The sequence below is a fragment of the Mya arenaria genome, chromosome 17 (assembly GCF_026914265.1).
Source record: "Mya arenaria isolate MELC-2E11 chromosome 17, ASM2691426v1".
Lineage (NCBI taxonomy): Eukaryota > Metazoa > Mollusca > Bivalvia > Myida > Myidae > Mya > Mya arenaria.
The window spans coordinates 14152320-14173185 of NC_069138.1; the positions used below are offsets into that span (position 1 = coordinate 14152320).

The 20866-nt window shown below is 35.5% G+C and overlaps 2 protein-coding genes across 6 annotated transcripts in view; one reads left to right on the top strand and one right to left on the bottom strand.

The window, feature by feature from the left end:
- LOC128223885 (glycosaminoglycan xylosylkinase-like) overlaps nt 1-20866 on the bottom strand; it is a 29894-nt gene continuing 9028 nt past the window's right edge. Inside the window, exons 3-9 of the mRNA XM_052933344.1 lie at nt 11435-11558; nt 10576-10662; nt 4354-4504; nt 3767-3900; nt 2414-2593; nt 2007-2066; nt 1-821 (exon numbers count right to left, since the gene is read on the bottom strand). Of these exons, the coding sequence (XP_052789304.1) occupies nt 608-821; nt 2007-2066; nt 2414-2593; nt 3767-3900; nt 4354-4504; nt 10576-10662; nt 11435-11558 (950 nt within the window). The 3' untranslated portion in view covers nt 1-607. The remainder of the gene's footprint in view (nt 822-2006; nt 2067-2413; nt 2594-3766; nt 3901-4353; nt 4505-10575; nt 10663-11434; nt 11559-20866) is intronic.
- Nucleotides 12829-20866, top strand: part of LOC128223884 (potassium channel subfamily T member 2-like) — a 137045-nt gene continuing 129007 nt past the window's right edge. For 4 of the 5 annotated variants that reach the window (XM_052933338.1, XM_052933340.1, XM_052933341.1 and 1 more), the window contains exons 1-2: nt 12829-12954; nt 13381-13563. The gene's annotated coding sequence lies outside the window, so the exon portion shown is untranslated. The remainder of the gene's footprint in view (nt 12955-13380; nt 13564-20866) is intronic. The other variant, XM_052933337.1, reaches the window with a different exon arrangement.

Sequence of the window (20866 nt, forward strand, 5' to 3'; positions counted from 1 at the left end):
AACTTAATACACAACAGCACAGTTGTAAACAAAAGGTTTATTATTTTATTGATTCAACTAAAACACCGAAAATCATTTTTGACATTTGTATACTAAATGTACGATCAAATATTCGTTTGCATCCCTAGTCTAAATCATTCTTAGTTTAAGCTTAGACCAATATGAGCTGTGGTCTTATCAATGAAGCAGCAGATCATGACAGGTAATAAATAACTAAAACACATGTTTTCCAATTGTATATCACAGTATTTAATGTTCAAAACAAAGTGGCCCCTACAATCTAAGAGTAACCGTGATTGAATTTGTCCTTAATGCTAACCTCTGATTCATCACCTGCCATTATCAAGTCTCTTTAAAGATGAATATTATAAACAAAACAAAGTTTATTACAGAATTAATCAATTAATAACTGATTATTTTTCATTGGTGTCTTTCTTTAATTAGTGCAAATATTGGACAATGTTGAGAGAGTCTGTTTTACATAATCTAGCATCACAGCATCAAGTCTCTCATTCATTGGCTTAACGTAAGTTTATGATAAAGAATTAATTAAAAAAAAGCCTATCACAGTTTACATTAAAGAAGTGTTCATTATAATTGTTCAATGCTATCCATTTTTTATCAGCACAAATTCTGGTCCATTATGAGACATGCAATGCTTTACATAATCTAGCACCAGTGCTAATCTTCGATCCATGGCACGTATATGTAGATCGGATAACACCGGAGATATAGGGTCTCCCCGGAGAACTTCCCGTAAAACACGACCCAATACTCCGTCCTGGTACACCAGCAGACGTAACCACGTAGATAACCGTAATCTGAAATGAGAACCAAAAAGTGACATTCTTGACAAGCAAAAGCTCATCTGCTGTTGTTGTCCAGTCAAACAAGGAACATATCTTGACAATTATAAAAGCCAGAGGTATGTAGGCCTTTCCTATAAATGTGCATATTGTCACTGGCAATATGTATACTTTGTTTCATTTGAATATCTTGAAAATATACTCTGGGTCTCAGATTGACAGCAATTCTAATGAGGCTTAAAACTTGTTTAGTTTTCCTTCTTCTTTTCAGTTTTCAAAGTAAATTATTTGAAAATTTGAAATTATTTTCTGTCACTTGTTTTCGAACAAAATGTAAACTTTGGGTACATATGAAATCATCCCTTTGAGAACAACTTGCTTACACAATCATCTATCCCTTGAACACATACCGCCTGTGTTTACTTTACCTACCAATCCCCTGTACACATACCTGCCCTGTACACCTTCCTCCCCAGAACACCTTTCTCCCCTGTACACCTACCAATCCCATGTTTACCAACAAATACCCTGTACACCTACCAATCCCCTGTTTACCAACCAATCCCCTGTACAGCTTCCAATCCCCTGTACACATACCAATCCCCTGTACACCTACCAATCCCCACTACACCTACCAATCCCCTGTACACATACCAATCCCCTGTTTACCAACCAATCCCCTGTACACCTACCAATCCCCTGTACACCTACAAATCCCTTGTTTACCAACCAATGCCCTGTACACACCTACCAATCCCCTGTACACCTATCAATCCCCTGTACACCTATCAATCCCCTGTACACCTAGCAATCCCCTGAACACCTAGCAATCCCCTGTATACCTACCAATCCCCTGTACACCTACCAATCCCTTGTACATCTACCAATCCCTGTACACCTACCAATCCCCTACACTTACCAATCCCCTACACTTACCAATCCCCTGTACACTTACCAAACCCCTGTACACCTATTAATCCCCCGCACACCTACCAATCCCCCATACACCTTCCAATCCCATGTACACCTACCAATCCCCTGTATGACTACCTATCTCCTGTACACCTACCAATCTCCTGTACACCTACCAATCCCTGTACCTACCAATCCCTATACACCTACCAATCCCCTGTACACCTACCAAACCTCTGTTCAGGTACCAATCCTCTTGTACACCAGTCAATTTCCCTGTACACTTACCTGCAGCAATGATAGAGAGGAGCTAGAATAGATGTCTCGTCATGCTGAGGGTTCCCAAAACTGAAATTTAAAATATTGTTATCAAAAAACTGAAGTTCATGTGGCCAACAATTCATTACAGAAAGATTTATTTAAAATTTTAAGATCTTCCATTTGGCACAAAATGGCAAAATCCTGTAAGATTTGGTAAATAATAAGTCTTATTTCAAATTTGCATTCTACAGCCTTTAGTTTTGATAGCTATCTCAGACACTTCAAACACTAATAACCCTTTAAAATAACTTAATGAATAAAGTAAGAATATTGCAAATTGCATTATAAAACAGATAGATGTGTTTTAAACTAATGTATCAAACAATAATGAGAGACTGTGAAAACAAAACAGAGAAGGCTCTTCATTGCACAACCTTTTGGCATTATCAAGCATCAGCATGGTATCCCTGTATGTCTCGTATCTATGGCGATCTGCGTTACCCATAAGGAAGTCCAGTATGGCAGTATCTATAATGTCCAGAAGGCGTGGACCCCAGTGGTAGCTAGGGAATTTAAGGATCACCTTCTTACAGTAGTTCAGGTCATCTTCCCATCTGCAAAAATACAAAGATTTTCAGTTGCTAAAAAGGATAAACAAGAGGGCCAAAAAGACTATATATTGCTCACCTGATTGGACAAAGGATTTTAAAGTTATTGAACAATGACAACATTCTGTTCGTACACCCAAGGTGAAAACAGTTGTTTTTAAACAGGCTTATAAAACATGAAAAATATGTATTTGTTTAAAATGTATCAAAGAGCCATAACTCTTACAATATTAAATTTGGAGTTAAATAACTTGTCACAAAAGAGCACATTGTTACTGTGAATAAGTTCATGAAGTTTAAAGTTGATATTAACAATGATTGTAAAACAATAAAGCAATAAAAAAAAAAATAGTAAAAAAAAAAAAATTGATAAAAGGAACATTTCTGTGAAAATATTTTATGCTGGAGTGAAGGAATTTGATATAATTATGGTCACCCAAGGAACATTTCTGTAACAATATTTCGAAATCAAGGCCAAATCAGGTCAATGGTTTCTGAAGAGAAGATTTTCCATACAGACATATATTGTGAAATGTAGACCGAACCCCTGGCAGCCATGTTTTTTTACAAATAAACATGGGTTTAAGGAATTTGATTCAGGGTCACCTAAGGCTAAGGAGTATTTCCATGAAATTATGTTGAAATCAGGCTAGCTATTTTATGGAAGAAGATTTTCAAAAAAAATAATTTCAGTCGCCATGGGAACCGAAGTTCTGAATGAAACCACTTCTATTGAAGGAATATGCAAGAGGAAAATATTCCTTAGAAATTTGGTTAAAATTGTTTTCAGTGGTTTAGGAGGAGAAGTTGTTAAGTTGTTGATGACAGACGGACAGCAAACAATCACCCCATCACAATAGTTTACACTCAGCAATTTGTGCTCAGGTGAGCTAAAAAAAATCTATATGCCAGAGTCATTCACTTTGATTCACAGACATGCATGCATTGTAAACATATGTTGCAATCTCATGATGTGAATATAATTTAAGTTATGGACCACATTAAACTTTTCTAATGCACCAAGCCACAGCAACTCACTGCCAATATGAAAGCTATGATGTTTCCTCAATAAATGAGGTTAGATACTGGTTATAAGGCCAAAATTCTGTTTCTTTTTATTTAATAAAATATTTGTTAGTTTGAAAAGAGGCTGTGTAAAAAATAACTCTTGTTTCATACTGAGCAAGAAGTCCAGTTTTGTAGGTTCTGGCCCATGGATGTTTGTGTTGCGTAAGTGAAACCCCCTCTGGAAGCCACAAGATGAGACTGCCCTCCAGTAAGGCACCTTCCCCACAGACCCCAGTAGACTCTCCCTTCAAAAACAATGACATGAATAAACTCCACTCTGGTAACCACAGAATGAAACCATCCATCAGTACAATACCTTCCCCACACCTACCTGAAGAAAACACTGTTATTATGAGTACAACCCCTTCAAGTTAACAGAGAATGAGACTGCCCTCAGCACCTTCCTGCATACTCCAGTGGACTTTCTCTCTCAAGAAGTAATCACTAACTAGGAATGAAGTCAGTTCCCTGCCAGTTTGTGAAAATTGCCTTTCATAGCAAGATCATTGAAAGTGGATACTAATATTTGTTCTTTATCCCAGTCAAACAAGGCACATAACTTGCCAATGAAGTATCCATAATTATGGAACTAACTACACCTGTGTCCATTAACCGCCCTGGTATACAAAGTTCCATGTTAATATCTTTAATACCTTTTGAGTTATGGCCAAGATTCAAGTTAATCCTCCAATATTTACCTTACAATAGAAGCATTTTCCATAGAAGCAGGAGTTATTTCCCCTTGTGTAGAATGTTTCCAGCAGGGTTGATGTGGCCACAGGTTTAATTTCTGTCTCGAGGTTTATGACTCTCCCGGCTGCCAATGGGGTTCGCCTAAACTCCAGAAGCCTGTAATATAAATGTAGAACATAGAAGCATGAGTTATTTCCCCTTGTGTAGAATGTTTCTAGCAGGGTTGATGCAGCCACAGGACAAGGTTCTCCCAACTGCTAGCAAGATTTGTCTGAGCTCCAGTAACCTGTTATAAAATATATGCTGACATTCTATCTATAGAAGGAGTTATTTCCCTGGAATGCTTATTTAGAAGCTGATTAAATAACTAAGTTAATTCAAAGTCAGCCATGAGTGAACCTTAATCAATGCAGAAAATCACTAGATCAATGTTAGAAATATAAAATTTATTTTCATCAAATGTCTCCGCCCGGCAACATAAATGTATTGGCTTTGGATTGCAGATTGATTGAAAATTTGAATTGATCTGTTCTTCTGTCAGACAACAACTCTAACTCAAAGGCAATGCCTCTGATGAATCCAGAGGAAAACACTCATAATCATGCTTTCAAAATACAACCACTGAAAACCCATCAGATCTGATTGTATCAACTAAGCCTCTTTTATTCAGATACAATGAAAATATCTTGACATATCTCTTAACTTCAAAAAAGGAAGGCTCTTGCTCATTTTTGATGATAAAAACATTTTTATCAAGAAAAGAAAATTAAAAACTAGAATAAATATTTCAAGCTCAAAGATCTTTCATCTTTTGTAATGAATCAATAAATATAAAACAAAACAAAACACAAACATGTTATGTTTTTTAAAACTTTGCTATCATACCATTTACCCATTAGGCTTACATCAGTAGATAAACCACAATCATAGGCAGGAAGTGACGTCAGCGTCATGCACTGTTTAATGACAGCACTTTATGTAGCGGCAAAACAAATAACGTTGATACAAATAGAAAATTGATAAAGATACAAACATATGAACATTATTATTATGAATCACAAGTCCTATACTAAATAAATGTGAATCAATATTATCTTCTTTTAATAAAAAAACCTTGTCACTGGGTCGATTCTTCAGAACTTTGTTAAAGTTAACAATGTAAATAACGAGATCCTACCTTTGAAATGTGAACTATTTCATGATGTTATCATATATTTAAATAAGGTAGATACAGCTGAAATAGTTGTCTCAAATCTAGCTGGAAATACTGCAGATCACAAGTGTATCCATTAAACATCCAGGGCAGTATTTCAATGCTAGGATAACTGCAGATCACAAGTGTATCCATTAAACATCCAGGGCAGTATTTCAATGCTAGGATTACTGCAGATCACAAGTGTATACATTACACATCCAGGGAAGTATTTCAATGCTAGGATAACTGCAGATCACAAGTGTATACATTAAACATCCAGGACAGTATTTCAATGCTAGGATAACTGCAGATCACAAGTGTATACATTAAACATCCAGGGCAGTATTTCAATGCTGGAAATACTGCAGATCACAAGTGTATACATTAAACATCCAGGACAGTGTTTCAATGCTGGAAATACTGCAGATCACAAGTGTATACATTAAACATCCAGGGCAGTATTTCAATGCTGGAAATACTGCAGATCACAAGTGTATACATTAAACATCCAGGGCAGTATTTCAATGCTGGAAATACTGCAGATCACAAGTGTATACATTAAACATCCAGGGCAGTATTTCAATGCTGGAAATACTGCAGATCACAAGTGTATACATTAAACATCCAGGACAGTATTTCAATGCTGGAAATACTGCAGATCACAAGTGTATACATTAAACACCCAGGGCAGTATTTCAATGCTGGAAATACTGCAGATCACAAGTGTATACATTAAACACCCAGGACAGTATTTCAATGCTGGAAATACTGCAGATCACAAGTGTATACATTAAACACCCAGGGCAGTATTTCAATGCTGGAAATACTGCAGATCACAAGTGTATACATTAAACACCCAGGGCAGTATTTCAATGCTGGAAATACTGCAGATCACAAGTGTATACATTAAACATCCAGGGCAGTATTTCAATGCTGGAAATACTGCAGATCACAAGTGTATACATTAAACATCCAGGACAGTATTTCAATGCTGGAAATACTGCAGATCACAAGTGTATACATTAAACATCCAGGACAGTATTTCAATGCTAGGATTACTGCAGATCACAAGTGTATACATTAAACATCCAGGGCAGTATTTCAATGCTAGGATAACTGCAGATCACAAGTGTATCCATTAAACATCCAGGGCAGTATTTCAATGCTAGGATTATTGCAGATCACAAGTGTATACATTAAACATCCAGGACAGTGTTTCAATGCTGGAAATACTGCAGATCACAAGTGTATACATTAAACATCCAGGACAGTATTTCAATGCTGGAAATACTGCAGATCACAAGTGTATACATTAAACATCTAGGGCAGTATTTCAATGCTGGAAATACTGCAGATCACAAGTGTATACATTAAACATCCAGGACAGTGTTTCAATGCTGGAAATACTGCAGATCACAAGTGTATACATTAAACATCCAGGGCAGTATTTCAATGCTGGAAATACTGCAGATCACAAGTGTATACATTAAACATCCAGGGCAGTATTTCAATGCTAGGATTACTGCAGATCACAAGTGTATCCATTAAACATCCAGGGCAGTATTTCAATGCTAGGATTATTGCAGATCACAAGTGTATACATTAAACATCCAGGACAGTGTTTCAATGCTGGAAATACTGCAGATCACAAGTGTATACATTAAACATCCAGGACAGTATTTCAATGCTGGAAATACTGCAGATCACAAGTGTATACATTAAACATCTAGGGCAGTATTTCAATGCTGGAAATACTGCAGATCACAAGTGTATACATTAAACATCCAGGACAGTGTTTCAATGCTGGAAATACTGCAGATCACAAGTGTATACATTAAACATCCAGGGCAGTATTTCAATGCTGGAAATACTGCAGATCACAAGTGTATACATTAAACATCCAGGGCAGTATTTCAATGCTAGGATAACTGCAGATCACAAGTGTATACATTAAACATCCAGGACAGTATTTCAATGCTAGGATTACTGCAGATCACAAGTGTATACATTAAACATCCAGGACAGTATTTCAATGCTGGAAATACTGCAGATCACAAGTGTATACATTAAACATCCAGGACAGTATTTCAATGCTATGATTACTGCAGATCACAAGTGTATACATTACACATCCAGGGCAGTATTTCAATGCTATGATTACTGCAGATCACAAGTGTATACATTACACATCCAGGGAAGTATTTCAATGCTAGGATTACTGCAGATCACAAGTGTATACATTAAACATCCAGGACAGTATTTCAATGCTGGAAATACTGCAGATCACAAGTGTATACATTAAACATCCAGGACAGTATTTCAATGCTATGATTACTGCAGATCACAAGTGTATACATTAAACATCCAGGACAGTATTTCAATGCTATGATTACTGCAGATCACAAGTGTATACATTAAACATCCAGGGCAGTATTTCAATGCTAGGATTACTGCAGATCACAAGTGTATACATTAAACATCCAGGACAGTATTTCAATGCTGGAAATACTGCAGATCACAAGTGTATACATTAAACATCCAGGGCAGTATTTCAATGCTGGAAATACTGCAGATCACAAGTGTATACATTAAAAATCCAGGGCAGTATTTCAATGCTGGAAATACTGCAGATCACAAGTGTATACATTAAACATCCAGGGCAGTATTTCAATGCTAGGATTACTGCAGATCACAAGTGTATACATTAAACATCCAGGGCAGTATTTCAATGCTAGGATTACTGCAGATCACAAGTGTATACATTAAACATCCAGGGCAGTATTTCAATGCTGGAAATACTGCAGATCACAAGTGTATACATTAAACATCCAGGGCAGTATTTCAATGTTAACAAAGATGACATTAACGATGTCGTTAACTTTAACAAAGTTCTAAACAATCCGCCCAATGCGATTAGCGTCTTGCTTTTTTAATCTTTGTAGAAGAAAGTTTTATGAACATGGGTGATATTTCATTAAATTAAGTGCAGAAAACAACTCCATTATTACATTTAGATAAATGAATCATCCAAAGTTTGTTTTGTTAATCATTTAATGAACCAAAAAACAACAAAGAAAGTATCTAAGCACGGTATTTTTTTCAACATTATATTGATTTAGATTGTAGGAATCCACAATGGATTTGCTTTCCTGATTAAAGTTCCAATGAATGTTTCTTCCAAAACATAATGAGGGCATATATTGAAATAGAAAAACAGGAACAAGCATAGGGGAGACAGAATGAACCAATTCTTTTTCGCCTAAAAACAATGTTCTTATTTAGACCACACAGTTCTTTAAAATTGTCAAAACCGTGATGTTTCTTCAAAAGAATGACTCCAGCCAGTTGATTTTTTTTTAGCTTTTGCATGGTTGCAATTGTAGCCAGGGTTTTGATAGAAGAACACTTCTTTCTTGCATACCGGACAAGTGTTTCAAGTCACATGACCAGTGCTGGAAAAATCAATATTCCAATCCAATGGAAGATGAATTAAGCCCAGTAAGATAATAAAACATAAATGTTTAATATCATGCAATATAAATTGTGATATTAAAAAACCCAGACTCAAATAAACTATTATTTGATTTTTTTTTTAAATGCTAAATTATTCAGTGGTTTCAAATCATTGTGCCTTATCATGTCAGTCACTTACAATTTACACACCTTTTGGTGAAATGTTCAAAAACTGGTATACCTTGATCATGTGTTTCCTGTACAGAGTGTTTAATCCGACCCTCAGGCACAAGCAAACAATTACTGTTAACAAAGATGGACAACAAGCAAGCACACTAACCCTCTGAATCTCTTAACTAGTCCAACAAAATACATGTACAATGCCAGTGCTATTTTATCTAAGCACTCAAAACCTGCACAAGTACTTGGACAAAACATTCCATTTGGTTAACCTTTCATAGCCTTACATTCGACAACAAGAGCCGTTGTAAGACAGCGCGCTCGACTACGCCGCTTTGACTTAGAATACAATAACGTATAAAAATACCAAGTTTGGTCTCTTTATGTCAAACCTTACTAAAATTATTCGATACATAAGGTGACTTTGATGCTGCCCTCCCACCAGGTGCCCAAACAATGATGCAAGTCATTCAAATAACTTGATTTCCCATTATGAAAATGTGGTTAAGAATATACAAATATGTCTTTCAAAGGAAATAAAAAATCAAAAAAAATCAAAGGCCATAATTTGTATTTAGGCTTAAAATGGAGTTATGTTTCTTGTTGTAAGATGGTCTTAAATAATTTTGAATTTTATTAAGTGCATTTAATGAACGGTGTAGATTTTTTTTTATTAAAATCCCAACTTGCCCTTAACTTTTACTTGCGTAAAACTTTAACCTAAGTCAATCAGGGGCCATAACTTGTATTAAGGATATGGAGTTATGTAACCTCATTGTGGGATGGTCCTGAACAATTGTGTGAAGTATTAAGTCAATTGAATGAAGGGTATAGAAGTTATTAAACAATATCCCAACCTGCCCTAAAACTTTAACCCAAGTTCCATAGTCAATCAGGGGCCATAATCTGTGTAAAGAATAATATGTAGTTATCTAACCTCATCATGTGATGGCCCTGAACAACTATGTGAAGTATAAGTCAATTGAATGTAAGGTATTGGACTTAAAAGTGAAAATCCCAACTTGCCCTTAAACTTTAACCGGACGCCGACGCCGACGCTGGGGCGAGTAGTATAGCCCACCTATTCTTCGAATAGTTGAGCTAAAAATGGTAGTTAGTGTGAAATAAACAAGATTCTTTGGGACAATAGCGCATTTATGAAGGCATTTGGTAGGATTGGTATCTCCTTGCCTTGCTCTTGTTATGTGTTCCAGTCTATCATGATGGTATCACACATGATAATATAGATGTATATGTATATAATATAATATATAACATTAAGTCTTTATTCCTCCACTTATATAATATTAATTTAAATTGAATATAAATTCCATCTGTTTATCAATCTTGGTCATGTTGATACAAATACAAAGTTGGTGTCTTTAATTGCAAGACCAACCTGGAGAGATGGAAGGCGACAATTTCCCCATTGTGACGATCTTCCCCTGCATAGGGTGGACCCTGAATAATCGCATCTCGAGAAAATCTTAAAAAAACAAGATTGGAATGTAATTAGGTATTTTTCAGCCGTTTTATGTGGCCCATTCCCAAAGTAATCTGGTATAATAAATAATTAAAAAGAAAAAACAATTACAAAAAAACTAAAATCCGTATCTGTGAACCTATCGATAATGCGTAATTAACCGTTATCTATGATGCTATGATTCGTGGTGTACAAATGTGTAACCATGCAGTCAAGGGTTAATGTCAGAAAAAGGGGGAATGAACATGTTTACAGCCTGTTACGTTCATGTCCATTTGTTTCAACACAAACCTGATTATCATTTTCTGAAAGTTAACCCAAACCAAAGTGATTTGTTAAACACTTAAAGCTTTGAAAGATGAAAAACCATGTGTATAATCACCAATATGTTTCACCTGATGAATGATATACATAATTATTATTATTATATACATTATTTTAGACAATGTACTGTTATTTTTCATAATGATATAACATAATCAAAACATTAAAAAAGGAACATGAAAGTGTGTTTTTTATGAAAGTTACTTGGCATGAAAGTTCCAAAATGACGCAAAATGTTTGATAATTCATTCCAATTTTGACTAGAGTAACAATTATGTAAAATATTGTTAATCTAAATTTAAACTTTTCAAGCTTACTACTCATAATTATTGAAAAATTGTAGTAATTTATCTGTACGGTATAATAACAATTATAATTACGGTATTATCATATTATTTGAAAAATAATGGTGATTACTGATTTCTTAATTCCATTTATTTCTTAATTTTACCTTTTGGGTTTAAAGGCCACTTTTTGACCTCCCTTTAACTTGAGTAGCAGCTTGAGTTGTGTCCCTTTGTAACCAACATCAGCGGAAATTATCTCCCTTGTGGCAATAGCATTTAGGACTCCTCCTGCAAAAAAGGAATTTAAAAATCATTATATGTTTTCAACAAGAGCATGTTAAGCAGATGCCCATCTGTTTTCTTACTTGATGAAGGGACATTAAGATACCTCAACAGTTATTCAAGCCAGAGTTATGGACCCTACTTCACATATGCATATTGTCTTGAAACATGTGTAACTTTCAAGTGAATAACAGTTTATGAGTTTTAGCCAATATTAAAGGTTTTACATGACACAGTGGACACCAGCTATTAAACTTCTAGCCACATGTCTTACAGCTTAAGCACTTTAATCTGTGACAAACAGTGTTACAAATGACCAAAATAATTGCTTGTTTGAATTTCACTACCGAAAACATCAGGGTAATTTTCTTTGCTACATCAAAACATTTTCCTCACCAGCTTGAATACTTTTGTAAGAATAATTCTGCAAACTAGATAATTGAGCTGATATCATTTATTGGTCTTATTATTCACTTGAATAGAACAGAAAGTTTGGTGACAATAATGATTAACTAATGATCAATATTCTGCATTTGACAAAAACATTTTTTTTGCAAGGAAAATTGCAATATAGACAGGGAAAACCACATTGCAATATAGACAGGGAAAACCACATTGCAATATAGACAGGGAAAACCACATTGCAATATAGACAGGGAAAACCACATTGCAATATAGACAGGGAAAACCACATTGCAATATAGACAGGGAAAACCACATTGCAATATAGACAGGGAAAACCACATTGACCTCCCGGCAAAACTATAGGCATGTCAATTGAAAGTCTTGTTTTTATTCTTCTGGAAAATAGATAACCAATTCAACTGTAACTACAATGAAATTATCAAAAGCTATTCAAGCATTCTACACCTATTCAGTCATGTTTCCTGAAATTACATGGTAAATCACTTTAGTATCCACCACGGTAAAAAAGATCTTAACAGAAGACATAAAACAACATTCTGCTTGTAAAGGAAAACCATATATTTCCAGGCCTATTTAGATAGTATCCAGAAAATGCATAAAAATGTAAATAAAAAAACAATTTTAATGTCTACAACGGGTATTAACTTCAAATTGTTAATAGTAAACATAACTGAAAAAATAACCAATTTCAATGACAAAATGCTTAATAACTGAATAAATATTTGGTACCCGCAATGATTATCGTTGATTATTCGAACTGCAATCAATACGTTGTTCCATTACGCACCTATTGTGGCAGAGATAAACATTTCATGATTAACCTTATTGAAAGCACATTCTACCATATATTGGAAAGAAGCTGGGACCGGGTCTTCCAGCCCTCGATCAATCTTAATGAACAAATTCAATGCCTTGAACAATGTGTGCCAGGGATTTCTGTAATAGGAATGTAGATTGATCACAGTTTCCTTATAACGTATGTCCTATACTGAACAATGGATTTAGATTTGCTTTTAACCACAACAACAGTGTAGTGTAATATTTTTTCATGACAACAGTGTAGTGTAATATTTTCCATGAGAACAGTGTAGTGTAATATTTTTCATGACAACAGTGTAGTGTAATATTTTTTCATGACAACAGTGTAGTGTAATATTTTTCATGACAACAGTGTAGTGTAATATTGTTCGTGAGGACAGTGTAGTGTAATATTTTTTCATGATGACAGTGTAGTGTAATATTTGTTCGTGAGGACAGTGTAGTGTAATATGTGTTCATGGAAATATTTTAGTGTAATATATGTTCATGGTAATAATATAGTGTAATATTTGTTAATAATAACATTTGTAGTGTAATATTGTTCATGAAAACAGTGTAGTGTAATATTTTGGATCTTTAGCAGAAGTGTGCAGTCATCTTCAATTAGGGCAAGTGGGATTATAGCATCGCAGTTTTCGATTATTGTGCCAACTGCCCTGTTCATACGACAGATGTTAACGATATACAAGCTCAGTGTGAGAACTGAATAGTATACTCAATAATATGCAAATGACAACAAAATATAGACTGGATTTGCTGCAGCAAAGTAAGTATCTTCATTTTAAGCATTATTCTTTTGTTTCTAAATACTAGAGAGTTAGAAATAAGTATTATTTGATTATTCATTGGAAAAATTGTCACAATCTTGTTGGTATTATGAGGCTTAATTAAACCTCACTTGTTGATGCATGGCATTTAACAGCTCATTACTAAGGAGTACTCATTCAGGTTTGTTTTAAGAAGTACTCATTCAGGTTTGTTTTAAGGAGTACTCACTCAGGTTGATTTAAGGAGTACTAATTCATGTTTGATTTAAGGAGTACTCATTCAGATTGATTTAAGGAGTACTAATTCATGTTTGCTTTAAGGAGTACTTGAAAAATATTGTTTGTTACACAGGATTAGGAAAGGAAATAAAGTTATGTGTTGTGTGGAACAGATTTTGGCTATTCTTACTTATATGATATCCTTATACACAAACACACAAGGAAATTGTGACAATACATCAGATGTCCACAAATTACTTTGTTGAACAAAAGCACAGTGAATGGCAATTGAAGCATATGTAGACTTCTGTGGATACTCATGTAAGCAAAAAAGTATTTGATATTAATTGTTTAAAATAAATATGATGATTTTTTATATTTGTATTGTTTTTGAAACTTTTTCTCCACCACTTTGGGAATGGGGTCAGGCTTTTTTGATTGGGAAAATTGTTCCATTTTGACTAAAATTGGGGATTCCAATTTTGCCTAGAAATGAACAAGAATGTTTTGAAAAGAAAATAGACAGAAATGGTTATAGAATAAAATATTTTTGTTTAATTAAGGATACACCAAGTTTACCATAACAAAACAGGTTGGGCACAATTTTTTCAGTAAAAAATGTTTTTCATTTTTTTTCCCAAATTGGTCAGAAGAAAGAAAATTGACTTTTTAAAACAATTTTAAGACTTTAATGTTAGTATTTCAATGTGTTCATTCATGTTCATGCTAATAAGCTTGATTATAAAGAAAGATATAAGCAGAGTCAGTCTCCAGTACAGGTTTTCAATTTTTCAAGAGTCAAAGGGCAATAACTGCAACAAAACTCAGGAAAGAGTTATGGAACATGAATATAATATATATAAGAATTGTATAGTATATTTACCCTTTTGCAATGGACAATAACTGGTAATTAATTCAAGTGAGAGTTTTTAAGGTTTTAGCCTGAGGTTTAAAAACATTCGGGACTCCTTGGCCATTTTTATCAAAATCAACCTCGGATGTGTTTGGACAGTTTACATACTCAAAAAGCAGTATGTTTAAGTCCGCTGCAAGTAGATTGTGTCGTAATTTAATTTAGCAGTCAACTTTATGACTTAACTCTTGGGAATCTTAATTATGTTTGCAATAATACACTTCACTGGCAATCAATTTAAACTTAGATCAATAAATACATCTCTAAAACACTACATTTAATTAATGATATAATTCAAAAATTTACAAACTACTTCAACTGATGAACCAGCATACATCTGAGGTTGTTTTCGATAAAAATGGCCGAGGAGCTCCGAATGGTTTAAAAAAAAGCACAGGGCGCTGCAGAAGAGAGAGTAAAGGCATGTTTTATCAGGTTGTGAAAGACTCAAACATTTTGAATTGCAGATAATGCTAGGAATTGTTTTCGATTGGAGTAATATTAGGTTTCACCTGACAAATATGTATACATGTATTTATAATCATACCAATTTTTTTTATCAAAACGAAAGGAACATTTGACTGTCTGAAGCATTTCAATTTATGAAGGCAGAAGGTCACCCATGCTGGTCTCTATGAGGGCAGAAGGTCACCCATGCTGGTCTCTATGAGGGCAGAAGGTCACCCATGCTGGTCTCTATGAGGGCAGAAGGTCACCCATGCTGGTCTCTATAAAGGCAGAAGGTCACCCATGCTGGTCTCTATGAGGGCAGAAGGTCACCCATGCTGGTCTCTATGAAGGAAGAAGGTCACCCATGCTGGTCTCTATGAGGGCAGAAGGTCACCCATGCTGGTCTCTATGAGGGCAGAAGGTCACCCATGCTGGTCTCTATGAGGGCAGAAGGTCACCCATGCTGGTCTCTATGAAGGCAGAAGGTCACCCATGCTGGTCTCTATGAGGGCAGAAGGTCACCCATGCTGGTCTCTATGAAGGCAGAAGGTCACCCATGCTGGTCTCTATGAGGGCAGAAGGTCACCCATGCTGGTCTCTATGAGGGCAGAAGGTCACCCATGCTGGTCTCTATGAAGGCAGAAGGTCACCCATGCTGGTCTCTATGAGGGCAGAAGGTCACCCATGCTGGTCTCTATGAGGGCAGAAGGTCACCCATGCTGGTCTCTATGAAGGCAGAAGGTCACCCATGCTGGTCTCTATGAAGGCAGAAGGTCACCCATGCTGGTCTCTATGAATGCAGAAGGTCACCCATGCTGGTCTCTATGAGGGCAGAAGGTCACCCATGCTGGTCTCTATGAGGGCAGAAGGTCACCCATGCTGGTCTCTATGAGGGCAGAAGGTCACCCATGCTGGTCTCTATGAAGGCAGAAGGTCAGCCATGCTGGTCTCTATGATGGCAGAAGGTCACCCATGCTGGTCTCCATGAGGGAAGAAGGGTGCCTTCAAAAAAGGTCAGAGTTCAGCACCCTTCCATATCTCATTACTTAAAACTCCCGGAGTTATGAAACCTGCACAATCATGGTATACCAGCCAAGATTGTTGACTCATGATTTATGTTTAAAGCTTTAGATAGTATTGGAGATGTGATTTTTTTTTTAAATTGAAGGGCAATTACTGTGAAATACTGGAGCTAGAGTTATGAATCTTGCAAACAGATTAGCCATTATGGTCATGTACATATTAATGTGTTTAAAGTTTGATGATAAAAAATCTTCAATGGTAATAACATGCATGCTATTACAAAATAATCAGAACTAAAATGAACCAAAACTTCACTTTAAAATTTTACAAAGACAGCTTTAAAAAAATCTGGCTAACAACATCATAATACAAGAAACATTTGCACATGACATTGATGAATTTGTTTGTGTTAAGACAGGTCCCTTTGTGTAAGTCTGAATATGTGTCTGTTCTGAAACCAACTCAAATCCAACACTGACATAATAACGCAATGATTCTTTTATACTTAACAAATGAATGTTGTTCCTTAGACAGACTGTATGAATCTATCAGATCTAATTTGGAATGAACAACTGCATAAGAAGAATAAAACACTGACTTGGAGATTTGAAATGTTTGCCCTCCCCCGACCACCAACTTTTTTACCATGAAAGAGCCTGTACATTGTCACTAGGACATGTTGAAATCATTATGTAATCGTTGCCTCGTCATCATGTTGACACTAGGACATGTGGAAATCATTATGTAATCGTTGCCCCGTCATTATGTTGACACTAAGACATGTGGAAATCATCATGTAATCGTTGCCTCATCATCTTGTTGACACTAGGACATGTGGAAATCATTATGTAATCGTTGCCTCGTCATTATGTTGACACTAGGACATGTTGAAATCATTATGGTAATCGTTGCCCCGTCATCTTGTTGACACTAGGACATGTGGAAATCATTAAGTAATCGTTGCCTCATCATTATGTTGACACTAGGACATGTTGAAATCATTATGGTAATCGTTGCCTCATCATCTTGTTGACACGAGGACATGTGGAAATCAATACGTAATCGTTGCCTTGTCATCATGTTGACACTAGGACATGTGGTAATCATCATGTAACCGATGCCTCATCATCATGTTCACACTAGAACATGTGGAAATCATTATGTAATCATGGGGGGGGGGGTTAAAATCATTATGCAATGGTTGCCCCATCATCATGTTTTCACTAAAGCATGTTGAAATCATGTAGTGGTTGCCTCGTCATCATGTTGACACTAGGCATGTTGAAATCATCATGTAATCGTTGCCTCGTCATCATGTTGACACTAGGACATGTGGAAATCATCATGTAATCGTTGCCTCTTCATCATGTTGTCACTAAGGCATGTTGAAATCATTACGTAATGGTTGCCTGACCATTTAAACACCATTGATAGGAGGAGGGGAGGGGGGGGGGGAATATTGTGGAATTAATCAACATCCATATGGAACAGTAGATCTGGTCTGTGTCTCTTTTATCCATTAAGCAGCAGTACCTCCATCAAGTTTATGTATGTTAATTATTAATTAGATTAATCTTTATGCTACTAGCTGCAAAAACCAGGATTGGCTGAACACTTGATTGCAGTTTATCATGCAATATTTCGTGGAGCTTCTGCCATTAGCAACCAGAGACAATATCCTAAGTAGTTGCTAGTTACCTCCCAGCTTTAACCTCAAGAATGGATGACTGTTTGTTTTATGTGCTGGAGGAAACCATAATTGTAGCACAAGCTATACTGAAGAATATCACACTTTTAGGCTGTAGCCCTCTAGGCCTGCAGACTTTTATAACCGTAAACCCAAATCTACCAAATCGGCAGATCAACATAACATTTTTAACATTTGACGTATTAATGCACACACAGGCATATCAAACACAGCGCTGTTAGAACTGCGGTGATCAATGACCTAATTTACATTACCAATCTGCTCTAAATAGAAGCCCTGTAATGAATATTCATAATATATAATGCGGTTAATAAAGTACAAAAAAGTTTTACGAAATTTCACAACTAATTTCATTGACATGCAAATATTTTAATAAAGACAAGTTCAAAACGCAATATAAAAGCAGAAAACCCAAATAGTTTTAAGATTAATGCATACTGAAACAAAATAAATTTTTATATCTGTGTTTACATTTTGGCTCTTGTTAAATATGGAATCTTGGTCATCGAATTTGGACAGTTTTATTCTCCAGAAATTTACCCCGAAAACCAGAAAAAAATGGATGTATTGAAAATGTAGTCATGTAATGTCGAATGTAACGCAAAGTGTGTAAAGATTTCTCAGTTTGTCTCAGTAATTGCAGCCCAGTCTTGAGCATGTTGCATATACACATTTATAAACCACTGATATAAATTTGTTCATTATGTAGAGACCTTAAACATTAACTTTATCAACATCTCCAATATATTTTGTTGGATGAATTTGGTATAGCAAACATAACCCGGCAGTAAATTAAATATGACTCAGTCATGTTTGAAGTGTAGAATAGACTTAACTAAAATTAGCCTGAATGCTTTAACTGTGACAGTGCATTAATAATGAAACGAAAGTTCCAGGTAAGGTTTCGTACGCAATAAAAGATTACTCCATTCTTTTGTCACTATTTGGGTATTCCACATATTAAATAAGTATTTCAAGTGGCTCCATGATTTTGAGTGTAAGCATAAACATCTAAACCTATTGGTGAAGATACACATAAGCATGCATATACTATCTTCAGATGTTTATGTTATTTTGTTTTTACAATTACATGACTATACTCACAAAACGTAGCAGACTGAAAGCCTTTCAACGCTTTAAGTGCTATGATTAATTTATTGGGTGTTTGCAAAATGATACTGTAGCTGCAGAGCTCATACGTATATAAATATATATTATGTTGGGGACCAGTTATCATTTGTAGAATGATGAAGAGTGGTGTAACATAGTCTTAGAGCCGACTGCTCAGATCTTTGTTTAAATTAGCAACGTCATTTACAACATCGTTGTTAACTTTTAAATGTGAAATAGTTAGAGATGAGCTAATATATTTAAATAAACCAAGAGTAGATAAAATCTTGTCTCCAATTTTGTTACTGAAAGTGCAGATCACAAGTGTATCCAGGATACTTCCAAAGCAGAAAAGATCTGAAAGTTAACAAAAATTACGTTAACAACATTGTTAACTTTAAAAAGTTCTGAATAATCGGCCCTTTGTTTATATATTCTAATGGTGAAGACAGACATAACCTAATCCAGATAACTCTTAAGTCAAGTTTCATAGGTGGTGTCCCTTTTTACAGGCCAAGAAAAAATATCCCAATGTTTCCAAAGTACCTTATAATACGTTTAATAGATTTAACTTTTTACACAAAGACAATTTTGTTTAAGCTGCAAGCTACTATCATGCATAAAATTCAGTAACATGTGATTTTAAGTTAAAAGGCACAACTACAAGGCAGCAAGTTTAAATGTGCACCCCTCACCCACAATTTAAAGTTATAGGGTTTAAATATGGTGAGGGAAAGAGATTTAAGAAATTTTAATTGGGCTATTTAGGTCAAAAATGAAGCATTCTGCTGTATACTTTTGACTTTGTTCTCCAGTATTAATATCAAAATATACACTTGACCCCTTAAATATGACTGTTCTTAAATATTTTTAAGTTATGGTAAAAAAAAGAGTTTTGCATTGCTTTTTCAGACCTTCAATGAGCAAAACTCCACATAAATTTGAGTGACTATGCACCATGCTACATATGTGCGCTTTGTCATTGGTAACATGTCACTTATTGCGTACCAAGTTTCATTAAATATGAGATTTTGATATAGGGCTAAGGTTTACGTATTCAAATTTTTCCCAACATCGCTGACACAGACACCAACATGGCTGCTGCTAGGACCAAGATCATGACTTTACTCCACTTAACATAAAAAAAAGAGCTGTCACAGTATGTGACGAATGCCCCTGAAAGTGAATGTGACATTAACCTATGAACAAGGTCAGTACATGAAAAAATTTATCTTGCCTTTACGTGTCAAATACATATGGCAAGTTATTTAAAGTTGCCACTGAACATAAAAAAATACCATCCATACATGACAACCTACACTCTTTTGTCCTTATATTCAGCATTCCATTGTGAATAAATACTAAGTGAATCTTTCACCTTAGAGGTAGGGACACGGGTCTTGCACGTGACACGTCGCTTGGTATGTCAAACACATGTGGCAAGTTATTTTAAAATCTGTCCATACAAGAGAAAGATACAGCCCAGAAACGACAACCTATACTCTGTGTCCTTATATGCAGCATTCCATTGTGAATTAACATTAAGTGTGACCTTGACCTTAGAGGAAGGGACACGGGTCTTGCACACGATACATTGTCTTTGAGATCAAACACATGTGGCAAGTCATTTTAAAATATGTCAAGACAAAAGAAAGTTACAGCCCGGACAGGACAACCTATACTCAATGTCCTTGTATGCAGCATTCCTTTGTGAATAGACACCTAAGTGTGACCTTGACCTTAGAGGTAGGGACAAAGGTCTTGCACGCGACATGTCGTCTTGGTATGTTGAACACAAGTGGCAAGTTATTTTAAAATCTGTCCATACAAGGAAAAGTTACAGCCCGGACAGGACAACCAATACTCTATGTCCTTATAT